This window comes from Euwallacea fornicatus, chromosome 28 (assembly GCF_040115645.1).
Source record: "Euwallacea fornicatus isolate EFF26 chromosome 28, ASM4011564v1, whole genome shotgun sequence".
Classification (NCBI taxonomy): domain Eukaryota; kingdom Metazoa; phylum Arthropoda; class Insecta; order Coleoptera; family Curculionidae; genus Euwallacea; species Euwallacea fornicatus.
Genome location: NC_089568.1, coordinates 2,582,359 through 2,602,028, shown reverse-complemented (window position 1 = coordinate 2,602,028; position 19,670 = coordinate 2,582,359). Strand labels below are relative to the sequence as shown.

The window sequence follows — 19,670 nt, the reverse complement described above, 5'->3', positions numbered from 1 at the left end:
TAAACGGGAGTAAATGTGAATTTTGATGGTCACATCCCGTAAAAAATTATGAAAGTATCGCTACCAATCCGCCACCATCCCAAACCATTTACTAATACCCAATCACTTACCAAACTTGCTTCATATCCAGGAACCGGTATGCCTGCCAATCTCGTCTGAGGTCCCGAAGGACTCAAATTTGTCCTTCCCAAAATGATATTCGGCATATTAACATCCACCTTCGGAGACTCGATCACCCCTTTGGCCGGACTTTGCGTACCTCCCGGTTGTATGACCCTAGGTATACCCGCTTTACTAATGGATGGACTTGTAGCTATCTGACCAGGTAAATGCTGCGGGCGCACGATCCCAATGGGAGGCTTCGCTATCCCTCCTGGTTTACCCATAATGACTTGGTGCTTCATGTGGGCCATTTGCGCGTTCATCATCTGTTTGGGGGTCATCGAAGATGTTAGGTGCGCTTGCAATTGCTCCCTCGCCTGTACCATGTGTTTCGCCAGAAGTAACTGTTGAGTGGGTGATAGCATTGGAGGTTTGACTTGTTGTTTCATGTCTCCAACTGGAGCTCCAGGTCTCGGAGAGAGTGGTCCCACCGCTTGAAGGTTCATCGTTGAGGCTGAAGTCACTGGAGTTCCACTTCGGGTTAACAACACTGGAGGGTTGGGTTTGGAGATTACCACACTTGGAGATGCTTCGGATGTTGCGGGAAGCTTCGCTGGGACTATCGAAGGTATTTCGCTCGTCACAGCTTTGGCTGCCTGGCTACTGAGTACGTGCGCTTTAAGCGGATGCACTTTGGGTACTGATTGTTGCACCACAGTTACCTGGTGAGGCTGTGCTATAACGCTTGGTTGGGTTTTTAGTGCTTCAGAAGTAAGTACTAGAGCTTTTTTGTCTCCTGGCAAAGTGCCAGGTAAAGGAATATATTTCCCTTCTTCGCTTTCGCGCATCGGAATCAACATTCCCGTTACGGGATCTATCAAGTTCGTTGGTTCAGGCTTATTCGCAGCATTAGTCATCTCCCCCTTGAACCTCTTCAGCATTGCGGTTTTTAAGCTGCAATGGTCCACCTTCTTTTCCTTTATAGTTTCCGGTTGAGTTAACTGAGGTTTGTCAACAACTGGCTCCACTGCTTTAGGTTTAATTACTTCAACTACCTTAGCTTGGGCAATAATATCTTCTTTAGTGACCTCTTCACTTGAGGAAGTTTCCGCCGCTTCTGATGCTCTTCTGAGAGGCTTGCGTCCTCGAGGGCTTTTCCGAGGAGTATCTTCTACTACTGGGGGCTTCTTTTGTTGCCTGCTAGATCGTCGTTGATTGGCAGCAGCTCTAGTCAAAGGGGCGTTCTTGACTACATCTTCAATGGTGTCATCTACGGTGTTCTTGCTAATGTCCTTCTCAGCTAATCTTCGAGACTTCCTAGTATTTGCAGTCGTTTGTGGAGATGGGAATTCTTCTTTGGCGGTTTCTTCAGGAAGAGGAGAAGGTGGCGGAGGAACTACCACCGTAGGAGAAAGCTCTTTGCCGCTAGGCTTTGGTGGCTGCGGCGCCTCCTTGGCTTCCTTGCCGATCTCTTTAGCGCCATCTTTGGTAATTTCCTTGACAATCGCTGTAGTTTGAGCGTTGCTCGTACTTGAAACTGTGGACTTGATGGTCAAGACCAAACGAGGACGCTGCTCTTTGTTGCTGTCATCAGAGTCTTCCCGGAACTCATAGACATCGCTGGGTACAGCCTCAGATTCGGATTTGCTAGACTTTCTTTCAGGCCGTACTTTCCCGCCCCTACCGCGCTTATTAGGGGGTGATACTTGAGCTTGCGCTTCTTTCAGTTTGCCACGTCTAGTTTGAATTCCTGCTCTCTCTGTGGCGACTCTGGTCACTTTATTGGTACCTCTCCCACGTCCTCCGCGTCCTCTACGAGTACTTGTTCTTGGTACTGAAGTCTCGAGTTTTTGTTCGTTTTCTGGGTCGGATAAAACTGGCTCTTCTGCGGGTTCACTTACTGAGTCTTCCTCTGATTTCGGTTCAATTGGAACTTGATCTTCCAGTGGTTTCTTTTCAAGCGTTTTTTCCACTGGAGATTTCGGAGGTTCTACGGTTGGGGTTTTATTTTCGGTGTCTGAAAGCTCATCGGCTGAGCCTAAAGTTTTGATAACAGAGTCTATATTCACTGAGTCTTTAGCTGACCAAAACTCATTATCTTCTTTGTTTTCCAGAGGTTCTTCTTTGGCTTTCACAGTAGCCTCATCTGCGGGAGCAATTTTCTCTGTGCTTAATTCTACTTCAGGTTCATCTTTTTTCACCACTACATCAGGCGTAATCTCATTTTTCACTATCTCTTTATCAGGAATCTCTTCTTCTTTCACCGGTTCAACATTCGTCTCTTCTTTCACCACCTCTTCAGCAGCCTTTTTCTCTAGAGGTAAATTCAATTCTTCAGTCGCCCTTTCAATTGATATTTTAACAGGAGCAGGGATGAGATCAGTTTTAGCCTCAGGATTGGCCACTATAACAGGACTAGGGGTCGAAGTTCTCGACTCTACCGCTGGTACCATCAAGTGCAAAGGTTCGATAGTTTTATTTTCTACGATAACTGGTGGTGGAACTGGTGATGGAACTGGTGGTGGCACTGGCGGATCGACAGTAATAGGGGACCGTTTCTCTGGAGACGGTATTTCAAGTCTGCTTGAAGGTTCTGAGGTAATCACCGACAGAGGTTTAGGTGAGGTTGGTGCTATGAAGTTAGGACTTTTAGAGGTTGTTAAAACCAATTGAGGCACTGGAGTTCTGACAGCATTAGTATAGGATGGAAGTACCATTGGAGGTCTGATTGGTTCCTTCATGACATCGGGTCTAACCGGTCCGTAATTGGAGGCATGAGGCATATATTGTCCATGTCCTGCAGGCGGGATGGGTTTGAGAAGTCCTCCAGGCCGCAGCACCATTCTTGGAGATTGTCCAGAACTGAAAGAGCTGTATGGAGGATGAAACACCATTCTCGGCCTCTCTGTTTTCAATTCGGCTAACTTCGGAGGCTCTGTGGAATGAGCCACTTTGGGCTGAGGCAAAAACACCGTGGTTGGTTGTAAAGGATTTGCGGTTTGTACTGGAGTTATTGGCAGACGATTGAGGATTACCCCTGGAGGTTTCGGTGATAAAGTGCCTTCCTGGGGCTTGCCTCCAGGTATCGGTAAGCGGGCAGGTAAATTGTGACGACTTTGCTGAATTACCATAGTAGGAGTTTGAAGAACCGTTGGAGGGTTGAAACTTGGTTTAGTATCTGATGCAGACAATTTAGCCAAAGGTGGATAATTGGTTTCGTTGACTTTGATCGCAGGATGGGCGTTAAAGATCTTAGTTTCCGTCACTTTAGGAGCTACAGATTCTGAGGGCCAAGTTTGGGAAATGACGGATCTGGTTTGGTCTGGCACAGGAGCTGCCTGAACTGCGTTCTCTTTATCTGCTTGAGGCTTAATTGGGGTCAATGAAGGAGGACTTCTCAGTGTCTTATAAGGCGTGGCTGGCAGGGCTTCAACAGCTTTGGCTGGTGGTTGTTCAGTCTCTTCCTGCTCTTCAGTGTCTGTATCGATTTGTAGATCGTGCTCACTCTGCGGGGTATCAGGTTTGGAAATTTCCCCGTCCACCTCGAGACTCTGCACAGCTTTACGCATTTCCTCGTCATCTTGCCCCTCAACTAGTTCTGGTACCGGTTCTTCTGTAGTATTTACAATTTCCTCACTATAACGCTCTTCGAATTGGGTACCACCGAAACTTTCTCCCAGCAAAGCTGCCACTGCGTCTTCAGTTTCTTCCTGGGATATTACCACTCGAGGTTTATCTGTAGGAGGCTCCGTTGCAGATTCTTCTTTACCGTCCTCCTTGATATCTTCGGTTTTAACTGCAGGTTCAACAACTACTGAAATGGACTTCACTGCGTTCTCGTGCACACTCTGGTCGATCTCTGCGCCAAAGGCTGGTATCAGTGTGTCTCGTTTGTTTTTTGATGTATTGGGGGTGTTTGGAATTGGACTTATTAATGGGGCAATATCTCTAGTAGCGGGAGAAATTATAAATTCTGAGGAAGGCTTCTCAACCGTGGGGCTGGTTACTATATCATCCAAACTTGGAAGACTTGGCGGGGTGGTAGGAGTTGACTTCTCTTCTACCTTTACATTTTCGACTTTAATTTCTGGAATACTACTTGGTTCAACCTCTTCCTGTTTCACTTCAACAGTTTTGGTTTTACTCTTGTCATGATGGTGATGATGGTGATGATGCTTTTTCTCGTCCTTGCTCTTCTTTCGCTTTTTCTTCTTCTCCTTTCCTTCTTTTCCTTCCTTGCGATCATCTTTCTCCTTCTTATTCTCTTGATCTGTAAATAAGAAGGTGTCAGATGTTTCCAAGTTGGAGGTCTCAACTTCGGGTTTAAATTCAATCTCTGAAATGTCATCTTTGATGTTAGCTTCTAGTTGCTTGCACATATCAGCAAAATCCATGCTATTTTCGTTGCTGTTGGGAGGTTCTTCAGCAGCGGCGGCGGCGGCTTCTTGCAGTCTTCGTTCCTTCTCTCTGCGTTTTTTCTCCTTCTTTCTCTTATGCTCTTCCCGGCCTCGTTCTTGCTGAGATTTAAGTTCTGTTTCTTTTTCAGAGTCGCTGTTAAATGTCGAAGGTATTTGAGCGTTTTCGTCAGCTAAAAATTCAGGTTTTTGATCTTTACTACCGCCGTCAGAGTCCTCAGAGAGGGAACCGAAAATATTCTCCAACTTGCCCTCGCGTTTGGAATCACTTTTGTTCTTTTTAGGCTTTTTAGACTTTTCTCTACCATCCTTGATCTTATCGCGCTTTTTGTCTTTCTTAGAGTGCTCTTTTCTTTTATCGTGATGTTTCTTTTCCTGCACGTCGCTCAAGCTCGGATCTGCGTCCACTTTACACGACTCTTCGCTGCTCGCGGAGTGTTTCTGTTTTTTCTGTTTCTTTTTATGCCGTTTCTCGCGTTTCTCCACTTTATCTTTCTTCATTTGTTCGTCATCACTGGTGTCGAACATTTGCCGATTATTGAATTTTTCGGATTTTATTTCTGAATCGAAGCTCTGCTGCCGCTGCTCGGAAAATTCCTGGAACTTGCTGTTTCTGCGCTCTTTTTTAACAAGCCTTTCCAGCTCGTTTTTCACGGATGTTAGTTTCTCAGATTTTATCTCCAATTGCTCCCCTTCAGTGTCGTTTTCGAAGAATTTTGGAACAACTTTCTCTTGTCGATATTCGGTTTTGTTATTCAGTTTCTTGTGGTATTCGTCATCGGAGCTGTCGCTAGCAATTTTAGATTTGGACCGTTGCTTCACTTTGATGTCTTCATCTGTCGTCTCCAGGGGTTCAGTCTTAATAGTGCGTAGCTCTGGAGAATTGTTGGGGTCACTGTTGTAGGGAGTTTCTTTGGTTTTATGTTCCGACTTTCGGTCCTGACTTTCATCGGAACTGTCCAGAACTTTCCGGTTTCTTCGAGATTTCATTTCGGTGTCTTTATCAGAGTCTGAGTCTTCATCCCACGATGTAGAACGTTTCTTCTCCTCCCTTCTGGCTCTGCTGAGTTTCAATTGACTGAACTTGGCCTTAATCTTTTCTTGTCGCTTTTCTTCTTCCTGTTTCTGCATGTTTTTACAACTCCTTGCTTTAACTTTGTCGTACATGGAGATATAAGCTGGGCCATCATCGACGATATCGAATATTGAGTGTGATTTCTTAGGCTCGTCCGAATCGGTGTCTGAGGAGTTTGTGACCTTTCGGATGCGATCTTTCTTGTGGTTTTGCTTGTGTTTGTCCTCTTGAGGTGACTTTGCCAATTCCTTTTGTTGTCGCTTATCCACATCAGGGCGTCGCTCTTTTGAACAAAACGAGTCTTTTTTCTGTCTCTCTTGCTTCTCTTTTTCAACGTCTTCGTTACTACGCAAGTTGAGCTTCGCTAAGAAATCGCGGTCGATCATGTTGGCAGGTTCAGGAGGAGTAAGAGCTTCTACCGGAGACTCCTTGCCTTCTTTATCCTTGATTTTAGATTTTTGCTTCTCAAGTTTGTGTTTGTGTCTATGTCTCTCTTCTCGTTCCTTTTCCTTCCTTCGTTCATCGCCATTGGAAGAAATCGAGTTGTTTTTGTGTCTGTTTTTCTTGTCGCTCTTGATGCTGTCTTTAGAGTCCCTCCGCTCCGACACTTTCTTGTGCTCGTGCTTGATTTTCTTAGCTTCCTCCACTGTTTCGAGGCATTCGTGCGAACTTATTCGTCGCTTCAGCCCCACATTGGCGGGAAGGCTATTGTTGCGCTCCTTCCGTCGATTGGAGTCTTTGCTTGGATCTAAAGATACGTTCTTATTGTCCAAATCCAGCGACATGTGTCGGGTCTCCACTACGGCTCTCTCTTTGGCTTCGTTAATGTGTTTGCTCTTGTCGTGAATGTTGTTGTCTCTGTTCTCTTTTATACTCTCCTTTCGCCTCTCGGCCTCGCGCTCCATCTGAATTTTCAAGTTGGAAGGTTCTTGATACGAGTCTCGCTCCCTGTAACTATCTTTCTTGGCGTAGTCGTCCCTGTGCGAGGATTTCTCTTCTTTAATTGGGTGCTTGTCTATGTTGTTTTGTCGGTGTTTGCTAGTATCACTGTGATTTTCTCTATGCTTGTTACGTTCGTGATGATTGTCTGTTGAGTCTTTGCTTTTCGTCCTGTCCTCGCTTCGCCTGCGCTCCTTTTCCTTTTCTTTGGCTAACCGCTGTTCTTCCTCCTTGGCTTTCAATTTTTCGATTTCTTCTTTGGCTTCGCGTTCTAGATGCTCCTTTTCTTCTCGCTCTAGACGCTCTCTCCTTTCCCGTTCTTCTTTTTCTTTTTCCTGACGTTCCTTCTCCAGTTTAGCAGCTCGTTCTTTCTCTTGTCGTATTCTATCTCGCTCTTTTTCCTTTTGTATTCGTTCTTTCTCCAGTCGCTGTTTCTCCAGCTCACTCTCTCTCTCTTGCCGCTCCTTTTCCTTCTTCTCACGCTCCAACCTTTCCCTCTCCTGCTTCTCCTTTTCTATCCTCTCCTTCTCAAGCCGCTCTTTCTCCTCTTGTTCTTTGCGCTGCTTCTCGAATTCTTCTTTGGTCTTTTCCGCGAGTTTCTGTTCTTCGCTTTTCTCGTCTATCCGTCTGGCGCTGGTGTCGCTATTCCGTCGCGTTTTCACGTCGGCCCGCGGACTAGTGCAACTCGAATTTCGCCGCGTGGCCACTTTCTCACTGGGTTTGGGATGTTTTCCCACACTAGATACGTCACTAACTACCGGAGCTACACTACGATTTTTAACGCTAGAAGTTCGTGAGTCACCGGGAACGTTCACCGTCGGTTTCAGTCTATTTTCACCGAGGTTGGGGTTCCGCGCGGTGACAGTTGTACTTGTCGTGCTGACTGGAGGAGTAAGGAGGGCCGTGGTCGTGACGAGAGGGGGCGTCTGCGCCGGGGAAATGTGCATCGGGGGGTGGCTGGGGAACGGGTACTGCAGACCTCTGCTGACCGGAATCGGGGTACCTGGAACACCTGCTTCCGTTAAAAATTGAAAGTTTGTCGGGATGAAGAACTTACTGGACGCCCTGGGGGACGACAACGTTGAGGGCAGCTGGGCACTGACCGAGGTAGTAAGTTTTAACGTTGGCGTCATCACAGACAAAGAAGGGACGCTGCTCGCGTTGGGAGTCGTCGATCCGCTCGGCTGCGTCGTCAGAGTTGTCAACCGACTGCTGAAGGTGCAAAAATCCATTGACGGTGTCCGAGAAAATAGGAAAAAACTTACCAAAACAGTCCGAAATCCTTTGGTTCGTACTTTTCGCCGACGCTTTCGAGGCGCTTCAGGTCCTCGTCGAACACCGACCGTTTCGCCATCACCGATTTTACAATATCGGATGGCTGCACTTCTTTCAAATCCTGAATTTCGAGCAATTTGTGTCCCTGCCTGAACTTTTCCCGGTTCGCGTCCAACATGGCTAATGCGTCATTTCCCGCAGCGCTTAAAGTTCGACTTCCAGACCACTTTTCGTATTTTTCATCCAGCGATCTGCAACAAACGGTCCATCATATGTACTGTGTGTCTCACGAAAAGTACTATGTGGTTTTTATTTTAATGAACCCTAAAACATGCGAATGTTCTTAAACCAGACTATTTTCGTGTCTGTTCCTAAGGGCAAGTAACACGAATAGAAAAATTTCCGCAGATTTTGCAGATGCACTAATACCGCATTTTTCGTTTATGCTCAATGTGGATATGTTTACTTCGTTTTTACTCATTACCGACAGAAATACAAACAATTTGTCTCAGTTCGATGAAATTTGCTACAATGTTGGCAGATACAAAATACAAATTGTCCAATTGACCGAACTCAATGCGTCCTAATTCCCGGGAGAAGGTTATTTCTCCCTCAATAGTCCGATTTCTAATGAATATTATAATCAATACCACGGCCGACAAAGGGGGAATTTCGGAAAACCTTGTATTTCATAAATGAAGTTGATACGGACGCACGTTTACGTTTTTTTTTCTAATTTTCACTCAAGAGATGTCCCGTTGAAGTCGCGCTGTGTGTGTGTTCAGGAAACACCATGTATACAATCACTAGAATTTTACAAAGTTAATTTTTTCCAGTAATCTTCCAGCTAAAATCCTGGAGAATCTATGGCCCGGATGGGCTATTGCCAGTTGGATCAACCTCTTACATGAATATTGAAAGCTCGGCACAGTTTTGGAAACGATAGGTTTTATCAAACGACGCTCTTTGCAAGCTGAGACAGGCAGTACCAACCAAACGGAAAATGAGTAAAATTAATGAAATGTGTCTGCTGCACCTGAAGTCGTGCTGAAGAGTGCGGAACGTCTCCTCCACTTACATGTGTTTCCAGAAATGACACAAAAAACGAAATTTTTACTTTATTTACGGCTGCCGAAAATTTAGGAACAAAAAAGGGAAATTAAGATCCTTCTTGGAATGTCCTAAATAAGTTGTAAAAATCTGAACTACTCTTGGGTACTGCCACACGTTTGAAACCCACGCTTTATATTTATGACGCCCATTTTTCATTTTTGTAGCTTAAATTGGGTTCTCCCCTTACATGCTGCAGGTGGTAAATTCTCGAATTTATGTAGTTAAGTTATAACCAAACGCGAATTCAATTCCCATTGAAAATCCATGCAAATTACAGCCGATTTAGCCGACAGCAACTTTTACGCGTGAAGAAAGTTTTTCAAAAACTTTATTAAATTATAGTATTTTTCCCGAAGCCATAGACCCAAATCCGCCATAATTTACAAATTCCGCCAAATTGGATACTCACTTTATTCGTTCTTCGAGAGACGGGCTTCCACTGGCGGCATCGCTGTCGCTGGAATTCGAACTCAAACTGGGCGGTCGCGGTGGAGGAGAAGCCGGAGGAGGAACATGGGGAAGGGGACTAGGGGGCCGAGGGACTGCATGTGGCTGGACCATGACCCGCGGGCTGGTGGTGGGCGGTGGCGGACTAGCCAAAGGGTTCACGTGCTCTTTCTGGCCCTTAATGCCGGCTACTGATATGGTGCCGCGGAGGAATTCTGACGTGCTCCGCACGTGAGCTGCCCATTTCGGCAGCGGCAGTACCATGGGACCCTCGCGCTCCCGTGTAGTCCGTTTCGGTGGCTCTCCAGGGGGGAACTCGGGGTTCTCGTCGCAAAGCGGCGTGCCGGGCCTAGACCCGACGAGATCTGAACCATCTGAGTGATCGGCCTGAAAGGTAACCACATAGATAATGGAGTTGACGCTTTAGGATGAAAAAGGAACGCGGAACAAAGAAAAAATTCAAATTCTAATAAAAATTCGGACGGGAATTATCTTTCAGAAACGCCCGGTATTAACATTTTGGAAGTTTCGATGGGAACAACTTCAAGACGTTTCAGGATTCTAGAAAGACCCCGAAGTTCAAGTTTCTGACTGGTGCAAGGTAAAGGTGCGAAATTTTCGTTCCCATTTAACAATAACGATATGGTATAATTTAATTGGCTGTGATTATTCGTCAAATTCCTGCTTTTTAAAGTGGAAAAGGTAGTGAATGAAATTCTCACGAAATGACAAACGAAGTAACGAACTGAATTCGAACGCAGGTGAAAACGATTCCAATGAGCCAACATATAAGCAAAATAAAGCAGCTGACAACATTGTTAAACACAAAAAAGGTTTATGGGCAACCAAACATACATAATGCGAATGAGTTCCGCTCCTGGTGCCTCCATCGCTTCCTCCAGTCCTCCTTCGTTTGCAGCCCACGGTGTGCGGGGCATAATGACCGTATTTGCTGTTGTCCACCGAAGGGCGCCGCGAATGGTGCCTCAGCGTCGACTCGGACAGTCTTCGAACCTCCATCACCTGGAGCACCAAGTGCACATTCAGAATTGGTTTAAGAACCTGTACTAACTACTTCTCATGACGTTCAAAAGCCGAATTGCGTCGGTTCAGTGTGTACGAAATTCCAGCCGGCAAACAGAGATTTTAAGCACATTGAGATGACGTTTTAATAAATTTGCATGAAGACACAACAAAATTTCTAAAATTTCAAAATTCTAAAAAACACTGCAGGAGCTTGAATTTCGAACACATTGCATCTTGTAAAATTTGACCAAAATAGTAACAGCACAGTCTCCTACAAACGACATTGACTCGTTAGGCTTTACCCATTATTAATTTTCGCATAATCCAAAAACAAGTCTAAATAAACTACGAGCTTCAATCTTCACAATTCCCAAAACATTAACCCACTCGTTACAACCACAGCCCCACCAACTCGACCATTACTACTAGTACAAAAAGCTAGACATGCGCAAACTTCCAATCGCCTTAGGTTTCCCCATTAGCATCCCAACACGTGCGTATATGAATCGAGACAACTGACCCATCACCACATCACCATTACCCAAGATCACCGAACAGGTTGTCTAAAGCTGGCTTCGGACCGTGAGTTATATTAAAGAGTGTCCAGACTTTGCCTTCTAATTTAATATACACATGTAGTCATTAAAAAAATCAAACGCTGTTATAATTTTATTTTATAGTGGAAATACTGCAGTTGTCCTCCTTTGTCCCGTTGACGTGCTAATATTCTATTTTCTTTTACATTTTCCAAAATAAGTTGTCCAATTTCATCAATAAATTTGTACCACGTTACTCAGGATCGAGCTTGATGTTGATTACCACCTTGAACTGATTCAGGTACAATTATTGATACAAACAATTCACGTTGTCTCGTACGGAGCACCTAATCCATTCACATGAACTGTTTCACTAGATTGATTATGATAAAATTCCAAAAGCAAATCATATTTCACCATTAACTACCGCATTGGAAATTTCTGTGTTTTACTCGTAATTTAAATCAGAAGGTCAAATTTGGACACCTTTTGTAATATTGCTTCGTTATGATTGACAAGTAAAACAATTTCTGATAATCATGTTTATGACGATGTGGAATTTTCTAAATTCTCTGTTCGAACGAATTTGTATTATTGCGTAAACTCGTCGTCCCTTCCCTCCTTAATTGAAAGAAAGAAGGCTCTCTGGGGTATCAAAATTTTTAAGAGACTTTTAAATAGAGAGGTTCACTCCCAGGATCGTAGGCAATCTCTCCTTTAATGATCTTGACCGTCACCCCCAAACAAAAAACGGACATAAAGACTCCCTGCTACGTTTACATTACCTTTACCTTTCTGTTGTGATCGCGGTTGGCCTCAATGATGACTTCGCCAACCGCAGGATCCAAAAGGTCCAGTTTGATCCGTTTCTTCGGACTGAGCAACTCGTCACCCGAGCTCTGACACTCTTCCAGCTGTTCGAGGAGATGAACACGCTCCTTTTGAAGATTCCGTATATCGTGAGGCGCATACGGCACTGTTTCCACTAGGTTTTGGACTACTCGAACCTGGTGATGGAGAGTTTCCTATGTTAGTATCAATCTTCACATGACCACAGTACAAAAATACACGAATTATTTCGTCTTAAAAACTTCGCCACTTTTCGATACACAGGAAGAAACCCTCATTAATGTTAATTCGGTGCGCAAAGGAGGCTAAATGTACCTCGAGGGGATCCAAATGTCCAGGACTGTCATGCATGTATGAAACCTGAACCTGATGGTCATAGGGATCGTAGGGGTCCTCGTGCGACGCTGGTGATCCTTGGCTGTACTCATCATAACTGCGATGACTGGCGGCGGGGTGTCTGCTTGCTCCTTCCAGGGCATACTCCAGTTCGTACTCGGCGTAGTAGGCGCGAGGTCGGGCCCCGCGCGCTCGTGGTGTGGCATTTCCCGGAGTGCCGGGAGACGCCACCGCCGCCACTGATGATCTGCTCGAGTAACTGGAAGTTCTCGGACGAGTAGGAGTATCATACCTGTCAACGAAACTACTAATAATGGAAAAGATAAATAAACGCTAAATAGAACGGACCTAGATATCCGAGATGGCGCAGTAGCTTCAAAACTCCTCGCGCTCGAATCCCTCCGTTCTTCAAACCCCGTCCGCTCCAGTGCCGCTCCCTGCTTCTCCAACCTCTCAAAAAAACACTCCTGACACTCGCGACTAGCGAAATCCACTTGCAACTTCGTGTTCTTCAGCACAAACCCCCGCATCTTATTCACGGCCATTTGGGCCTGCGACACATGCTCGTAGAACACCAGCGCCTGGCCCTTATCCCGATCTATCACGCACTTCGTCACTGTTCCGAACGGTTCGAACTGAATCCTCAGGTACTTTTCGGTGACGGTCTCCGCCACGCCGTCTATCCACACGCAATTGTATGCCATCGACTTCCCGAAGCCCAACTTGATCCGGTTGTTGCCCAGGTGTTCGCCGTCCATTTTACGAATCGCCTTCACCACACTCACGATATCCGCGTACTGACAAAAAGCATACAAACTCACGAGCCCTTGTTTCTTTATATCGATCTCGATTATCTCCCCGAACTGCTCAAAATGTTCTCGGAGATCGGATGCGGTCACGTCCTTTTCCAGGTTCCCGATAAACAGTGTCCTGGTGGCCTTTGGATTGTACTCGTCAACCTCCGATTCGTATCGACAATCAACTTCGTCCACCTCACACACCGAATGCGGTTCCACCTGCGCAGAAAAACAAATTCGAAAATCCAGAATTCAAGATTCTACGTTTATATGTCTCGGCAGCCTTCAAATGGGGCCGATCGAAACGAAAACGTGTGGAGCAAAGCTAATGGAACTTAGGACAGATGACCACCTTTTCAGCAGAAGAAAGGTGACCCTTAAAACTCGTTTTCCTATTTATGTGACTTGGAAGATCTGATGTTTCCGAGATCCCTACCCTGTATCTCCTTCAGATGCTCTGTGCAGCGCGATTGGCGAAACTTACCTCGATCTTACACCCGAAAAACAGCTTATCGTAGCTGACTTCCAGCGCTTTCTCGGCGTCCTCGGGCTTCTTGAAGCACACGATCGCGTGCCTGTTCTCGTTCTGACCAACAACCTTCACCCACGTGACCTTGCCATGCTTTTTGTATTCGTGGAACAAGCCATCCTTCAGAGAGGTATCGCTGGATCGGATAGGCAAATTGCTCACCCGAATACCCACAGGACGGCGATCGTCAGACGCCGACGGGGTCCCGGAAGGTTGCGCCGCGTTTTTCTTGTAATGCCGTCGCTGGCGGCGCGACCTCCGCGACGACGTCGAGGACGTGTCACGTGAGGTGGAGGATGAGGAGGAGGTGCTGCTGCTATGCGAACGCGATCTTAAATTGATCATTTATTGGTGAAAACACTCGGGTGGAAATTTGGTTGGTGGATTACCTCGAGGGAGATCTAGTGCTGGTACTTCCGTTTGGTGATGGCGATCGAGAGCCGGACCTTGACTTGGCCTTTTTCCGCACACTGTCCGAATTTCGTCGGTCGTTCGTGTCGGACGACGGCGCCGAACTATACCCTGTTGTATCCGACTGACTTCTTTCATTACTATTACTATACCTGGAAAAAAGGATAAAGTCGTTAAAGGAATCTATCATTTTCGGGGCCGCAAATGATATTTGTTGATGAAGTTCAATCAGTGTTAATCAACGTTAAGGTCAACGATTCCCCCCCCCCCCTCCCTTAAAAATGTGTCAAAATTGGCAACTTTTTTTACTTTCAGCAGTTTAAAACCGATAGATTTTGTTGATAAGTTTCAATCGTCGTCTCTCCCATCGTTTTTTCGGAGCGTCTACGATGGTGACAAACCATCGACGCATCCAAATGAGTAAATTTTAAGTGCTGCCAATAAACCGTCAAAAGTCCATAACGCCTAACCCATTCGGGAAGTCGCGTATCAAACCTTTTTTTTAACGACCTGCATGCTCCAAAGCCCCACCAATTACAGTATCTGAAAGATCATTAGTCGCTGGTGAATGTTTCGCCTTAACGACGTCTTTAAACAATAAAGTCTTATCTGTCTAGCCGTTGTTTATTGTACGAGAGCAACGATACGCCCGTTATCTCCAGGTCTTTTATTGACCGAGCGCATTATACGACGTCGAAATTAATTGTTGTTATTTGTGCAGCACGGTGGTTACTCACCTGGACGTGTCCGCGTATCCAGTGGCGGAATTTCCCCAAACGGACGTCGCCCCCCTGAGTACGCCGCCCCCACGGAACCGATCGCGGTTCCGACCACCTCTGCAGGTACCGGAACCACCTTCGGGGGCTGTTGTGGGGGCGGCTCCGACGCCGCTGCCTTGGCGGTCGTAAAATCGCGACCCAGCATCGCCCGATGAATCTGGAAAACCGTGTTCGTCGGACGAACTGAAAAAAAAAAAAAAAAGATGAAAAATGGTCGTTTTCAAAAGTATTTCAATCATTAAATACGAATGAGCATAAACATGTACGGCACGTGATTCCGAGCAAATGTTTTCCTTGTGGAAATAATGGATTGGACAGCGTAACTGATGGGACTGGGATGTGTGTACCTAATGAAAATGACACACGGACAAAATTTTATGCCTGTCCGATCCAGTTTCAATCCTATAGCGCAATAAAAACAATAAAACATATTTGGTTTTCAATGCACCGAACATGGCGAATGAATAATGATGGCGGAAGCGCGCCGCAGTTCATTCTGGCCATTCCGGGGGGCCCCTTTGTATTGTAGATGCAAATTTTTCACTACCACGTATCCGTATAGAAACTGCACTTCCTACGTGCTTTGTGCGGACATTTTGTTCGTGTACAGTGTCGCGCGACTATTCCGTCAAATCTAGACCTATCATCACTAGAAAAATGATTAAACAACGACAATGGGGGATTGTTCTATGCAAATTATTATAATGGGTACTGAAACTGCGGTGTTATCGCTCAAGCAAGGAGAACCGGTGGGAGATTGTCCTTCTCCACGACACTGAGTAACGATGGAAATTGGTGTAAATCAAGAAACAAAGGAAATAGACCAGCCATGAAGCGTAAGCGTAAATAAAATGCATCTAGAGCAGAGAGAAACCAGTCCGGGTGATTTGTGACGCCAAACAGGAATACACCACGCAGGATGTTGGTATTGTTGTTTTGTTCTCAATGGCGTAACGTTTCTTTTGAATAATCTACGACTCACGCAAATCTGTTTCACGTAATATCCTTGCAGGCCCGCACACTGGGACTCGCCAAGAAACCGATCAAATTTTCACCTTTTTGGGTGTCGCACCCATTCCCCTCCAAACCATTGAAATTCGACTGGGACACCTTGGTGGAAGGACATTGAAACGCACACGAGCTGCGCTTCAAAACGTTTTATTTAATCTTCAAATAAGCGATCTTGACGCCGGCGCAATGCCAAAGGACACTTCGTGATTGGACGCCCTACCTGGACCTTGGGGCGACTTCGGGGGAATTACGAAAATTTCGTTTCGATTCTCGGGAGTAATTGGGCAATTTCGTTCAACTACGTATTTGGTAGAGATCATTTCCCCCGCAATTTTCGTTCAGCGTAAGTCTCAGAGCGCGCGGGAGAGTTCCTATTTTGCCTGTTCGAACTCTCACCAACACAATTTTCATGATCAATTTGGGCAAAAAAACTATTGTAAATACTAAATATCAACCAAATCACTCGATGTCAAACAAGAAATGCCGTTTTTAATACAGGGCCTTACCGATTAGCGTCTGCATGCCGAGCTGGGGAGGGAGCGGGGGTTGTAGACGGAAACCGCTTACGTACAGTGACGGAAGGAAGCATTTACGGCACAGCTTCGTTTGGAGTATAAAACTTTCGACAAGCGAAGCTATTGGTTGGACTTAGAAGACGAATCTCATAGCCAGGTATTTTCAATGATATATAAGTTATTAAGAGGACGAAATTTCGCTGAAGCAAGTATGAAGCGAAATAGGAAAAAGCACTTAAACAAGTTCTAGGAAGAACAATAAAAAAACGACAAATAAACGTTCTAATATCCTGCGGGGTATCCTCGAGACTTCTAACCGTCCAGGCATGGAATGGACAAAATTTTTAGTGACGAGGACGCTCATTCGCGCATCCATCAACTCTCCCCTTTCAAATCGGTACGGCCGTCTCCGGGTCTTTTGCAAATTTTCCCGTCTAATTGTTCCCACAAATGCTCAATAACGTGCGCGCCAGATCGGTCCGGCAGTCTTCTCAATACATGGAGAGTATTGCGAAGAAGCCGTTCACTTGTCGAACGCGATTTATGCTCAGGGCCGTAACCTCGTCGAAAATGACGATACCGATCTTCTAGATTCGATTTAGTGTCGCTTTGACGCAAATCGCTCTTTAAAATGTCCAAATACGAGTACTGGTTCACGGTACCGCCTACAAATACATGATTTCCAACACCGTTTGCAGGCATACATCCCCGTGCCATCGCGTTAACTCTTCGATCTTTGACTGCAGGTTGGAGACTTTCCTCGTTCAGGGCCGGACTTTTCTTTGTCCGAGCTAACTTTCGTCAAAACGAAATTAAAAATCCGATCGTCGAACCCTAAATTTAATTTTGGGAAATGTGACAGTTTCCCAAAATTCATTTGATCCGCTTTGACGAACATTCGTGAAATCTAATGGCTTCTTTCTATTCGCGTTATTAATTGTTGGTTTAGGACAAGCTTCGTACCCGTCCTTTTTCAATTTGTTCCTAATTGTCCTTAGTGTCGCAGACTTCCCTGCGCAGATTCCGAATCTCCGGCGGTAATTGAACGTTCAAATGGGTTCTTCCCCATGGTTCCGACAATGAAGCGCCCATCTCTGCCGTCAAGCCCTGAAGGTCTACCGGGTCGTTTTTTGTTTTGGACTGTAAAATTCCTAATTTGTTTATGGTATATGCCACTGACGAATGGTGTCTACCCATCGGTTTCTCTATTTTTCGTCTGGATTCACCCTCTTTACAAAATTAAACATAAAAATGTATTTGTTGATTCCCTAGTTTTTGAAGCCATTACACAACCTATCAGATTCTTATTAAAGCAACGGAGCAGCAACTGATGCTAAACGGTCGCGTTAAACCAGTCGCCACAAGCTGTTTGTTCTTCCAGAAGTGGCCAATGATGAAAAAACAGCATGCGTGCATGCTTAAATGCTTTTCTTTCATTTCTTTTCACACCAATTTTAATATAACTTGTTTTATTAGATTTTACATGTTTTTATTGCTAATAAACCGCATTATTTAGTCAGCGAATATTTTAAAGTTTTGAACAGTTTTCCGCCTCAGCCGAAGCGGTGCCTAAACACTTTTTGCCGCAGCCCTACGCTCAGTTCCATTACCTTTGAACTCGTCATAGGCGCTAGGAGTCCCTGACCTCTTCCATTGTGGTCTTATCCAATGGAAGAGGATACTATGGTATCGAAATACATACCCACACGGCTTCGGAGACATAAAAATCACATTTGGGAACCGTTGCGAAAATGATGCATGGGGGGCGTAAAACGAGTAAAAACGGAGTCTCGGGTTTCGGCTATCGATCATTCGGAGGGATCCTCGGAAATTGGGATCCGACGAAAAGCTTTTTTCGGAAAGGTGTCCGGTAACACGACTGAAAGGGCCCAAGGCGAATGGATCTTGCTCGATATACTTTATGTAAGTATTGTTGCTAGGTGGCATGCGATATTTTCTTAAAGAGGATTTTTTTCACTTCGAACGTAGCACTGAAACAAGTATTTCAGGGAATAGACGTGGGTTATAGTGAAAATTTGGGGGTATTCGGTGACTTAAAACTCCTTTTTCTTCTAATTAAAAAGGTAATGAAAAATTTTTCAAGAGAACTTGAACCTCCAGCACGGCGTCCGGTGCGCTGGACGACTAAATCCGGAAATAAACAAAGATAACTACACCAAAGGTCCGAACTGCCAGCGATTAAACGGCTGTTGACCGATATTCCCGTCAATATTTTCAACTGTGAAGCGTTCGCCTTCCTGCGAAAACTCCTAGATCATCTTCAAAATGCGTGAGGTCAATGCCGGCGGCCAGCCTGCAGTATTGGGCTAAAGCGTTGAAACTTTTTTCAAAATTGAAACATTTTCTTAATACCGAACAGGTGAATTTTGGTTTACAACGCCACAATCGGTTTTGAATCACATAAATAGCTATATAGCTATAGAAACAAGTCTTGTCTTAAGCCTGGACGAAATGGTTGGGATTTTTTTATTGAACAAATTATGGACGATAAAATAGTAAAAACGTTTATTTTAATTAATATTGAAGGTGGTGCCCATTTGCTCCGATCACGTCGCGACGTCGTTCGACGCAGATTTAATTAATTTCACAATTATTGTTCGATCTACAGTGCACCACGCGTTCTCCAATTTTTCAAAAAACCTCCCGTTGATTTTTTAATTGGATTCCATCTCATTTTCCTGTCCGCCATGTCCCGTAAGTCCTCAATGGGATTAAGGTCAGGACTCTGTGCCGGCCATTTTGAAATGTCAACTTTTTCTTCCAGCCAACGTTTTTGCACTAATGTTGACGTGTACTTTCGGCCATTATCGCGTTGAAACTTGCGCTTTACAGGCGTTGTATCGAAAAAGTAGGGATTTAACGCGTTTCTTAAAATGCCCAAATACATAAACCTGTCCATTTTGCCTACTATGCGTGGACCCACGACAGAACCGCTACCATGTCCTACTGTATGCTTGAATAAACTTTTTATCTAATCGTTGGCCTCTTGGACGCCTGACATGTGTAACCAGCACCATCGCTTCCAGACAAGTTGAGCTTCGACTCATCGCTAAAAACGACTCGTTTCCAATCTTCTTCGGTCCAACGAATGTGAGCTTAAGCAAAGTGTAATCTTCCTTTTAGATTCCTTACTCGAAAGGGGCTCTTTGACAAGTTTGACACTGTGACTTATTTGACAAGTTTGACACTGTGACTTATTTGACAAGTTTGACACTTCCAAAACTTATATTTACTGAGATATCGCACTTTGACGCACTAATGAGCAACCCTGTATATATTTATTGCGTGCAATTTCATTAATAATCAAGTTCAACAATTTCGTCCAGGATTAAAATAAGATTTGTTTATACGTATAGCTGTCTGTTTGCATATTTTAAAGCCAATTACACTTGCGATAAAAAGTATGGAAAGATTTTTAATTTGTACTGAATGTTGCGCTGAATAAGGATTCATTTAATTATAACATTAGATTGTACGTTTTTTATCGATTGAAC

At 44.9% G+C, this 19,670-nt stretch overlaps 1 protein-coding gene across 8 annotated transcripts in view; it reads right to left on the bottom strand.

Annotated features, from left to right (window-relative positions):
• spen (split ends) overlaps positions 1-19,670 on the bottom strand; it is a 76,456-nt gene that overhangs the window by 6,315 nt on the left and 50,471 nt on the right. For 4 of the 8 annotated variants that reach the window (XM_066297315.1, XM_066297321.1, XM_066297322.1 and 1 more), the window contains 11 exons: positions 14,588-14,812; positions 13,829-14,002; positions 13,395-13,770; positions 12,462-13,129; positions 12,093-12,405; positions 11,714-11,935; positions 10,222-10,389; positions 9,329-9,753; positions 7,797-8,057; positions 7,589-7,743; positions 111-7,543 (listed from right to left, as the gene is read on the bottom strand). In XM_066297315.1, the coding sequence (XP_066153412.1) occupies positions 111-7,543; positions 7,589-7,743; positions 7,797-8,057; positions 9,329-9,753; positions 10,222-10,389; positions 11,714-11,935; positions 12,093-12,405; positions 12,462-13,129; positions 13,395-13,770; positions 13,829-14,002; positions 14,588-14,812 (10,420 nt within the window). The remainder of the gene's footprint in view (positions 1-110; positions 7,544-7,588; positions 7,744-7,796; positions 8,058-9,328; positions 9,754-10,221; positions 10,390-11,713; positions 11,936-12,092; positions 12,406-12,461; positions 13,130-13,394; positions 13,771-13,828; positions 14,003-14,587; positions 14,813-19,670) is intronic. The other 4 variants (XM_066297317.1, XM_066297324.1, XM_066297316.1 and 1 more) reach the window with 3 other exon arrangements.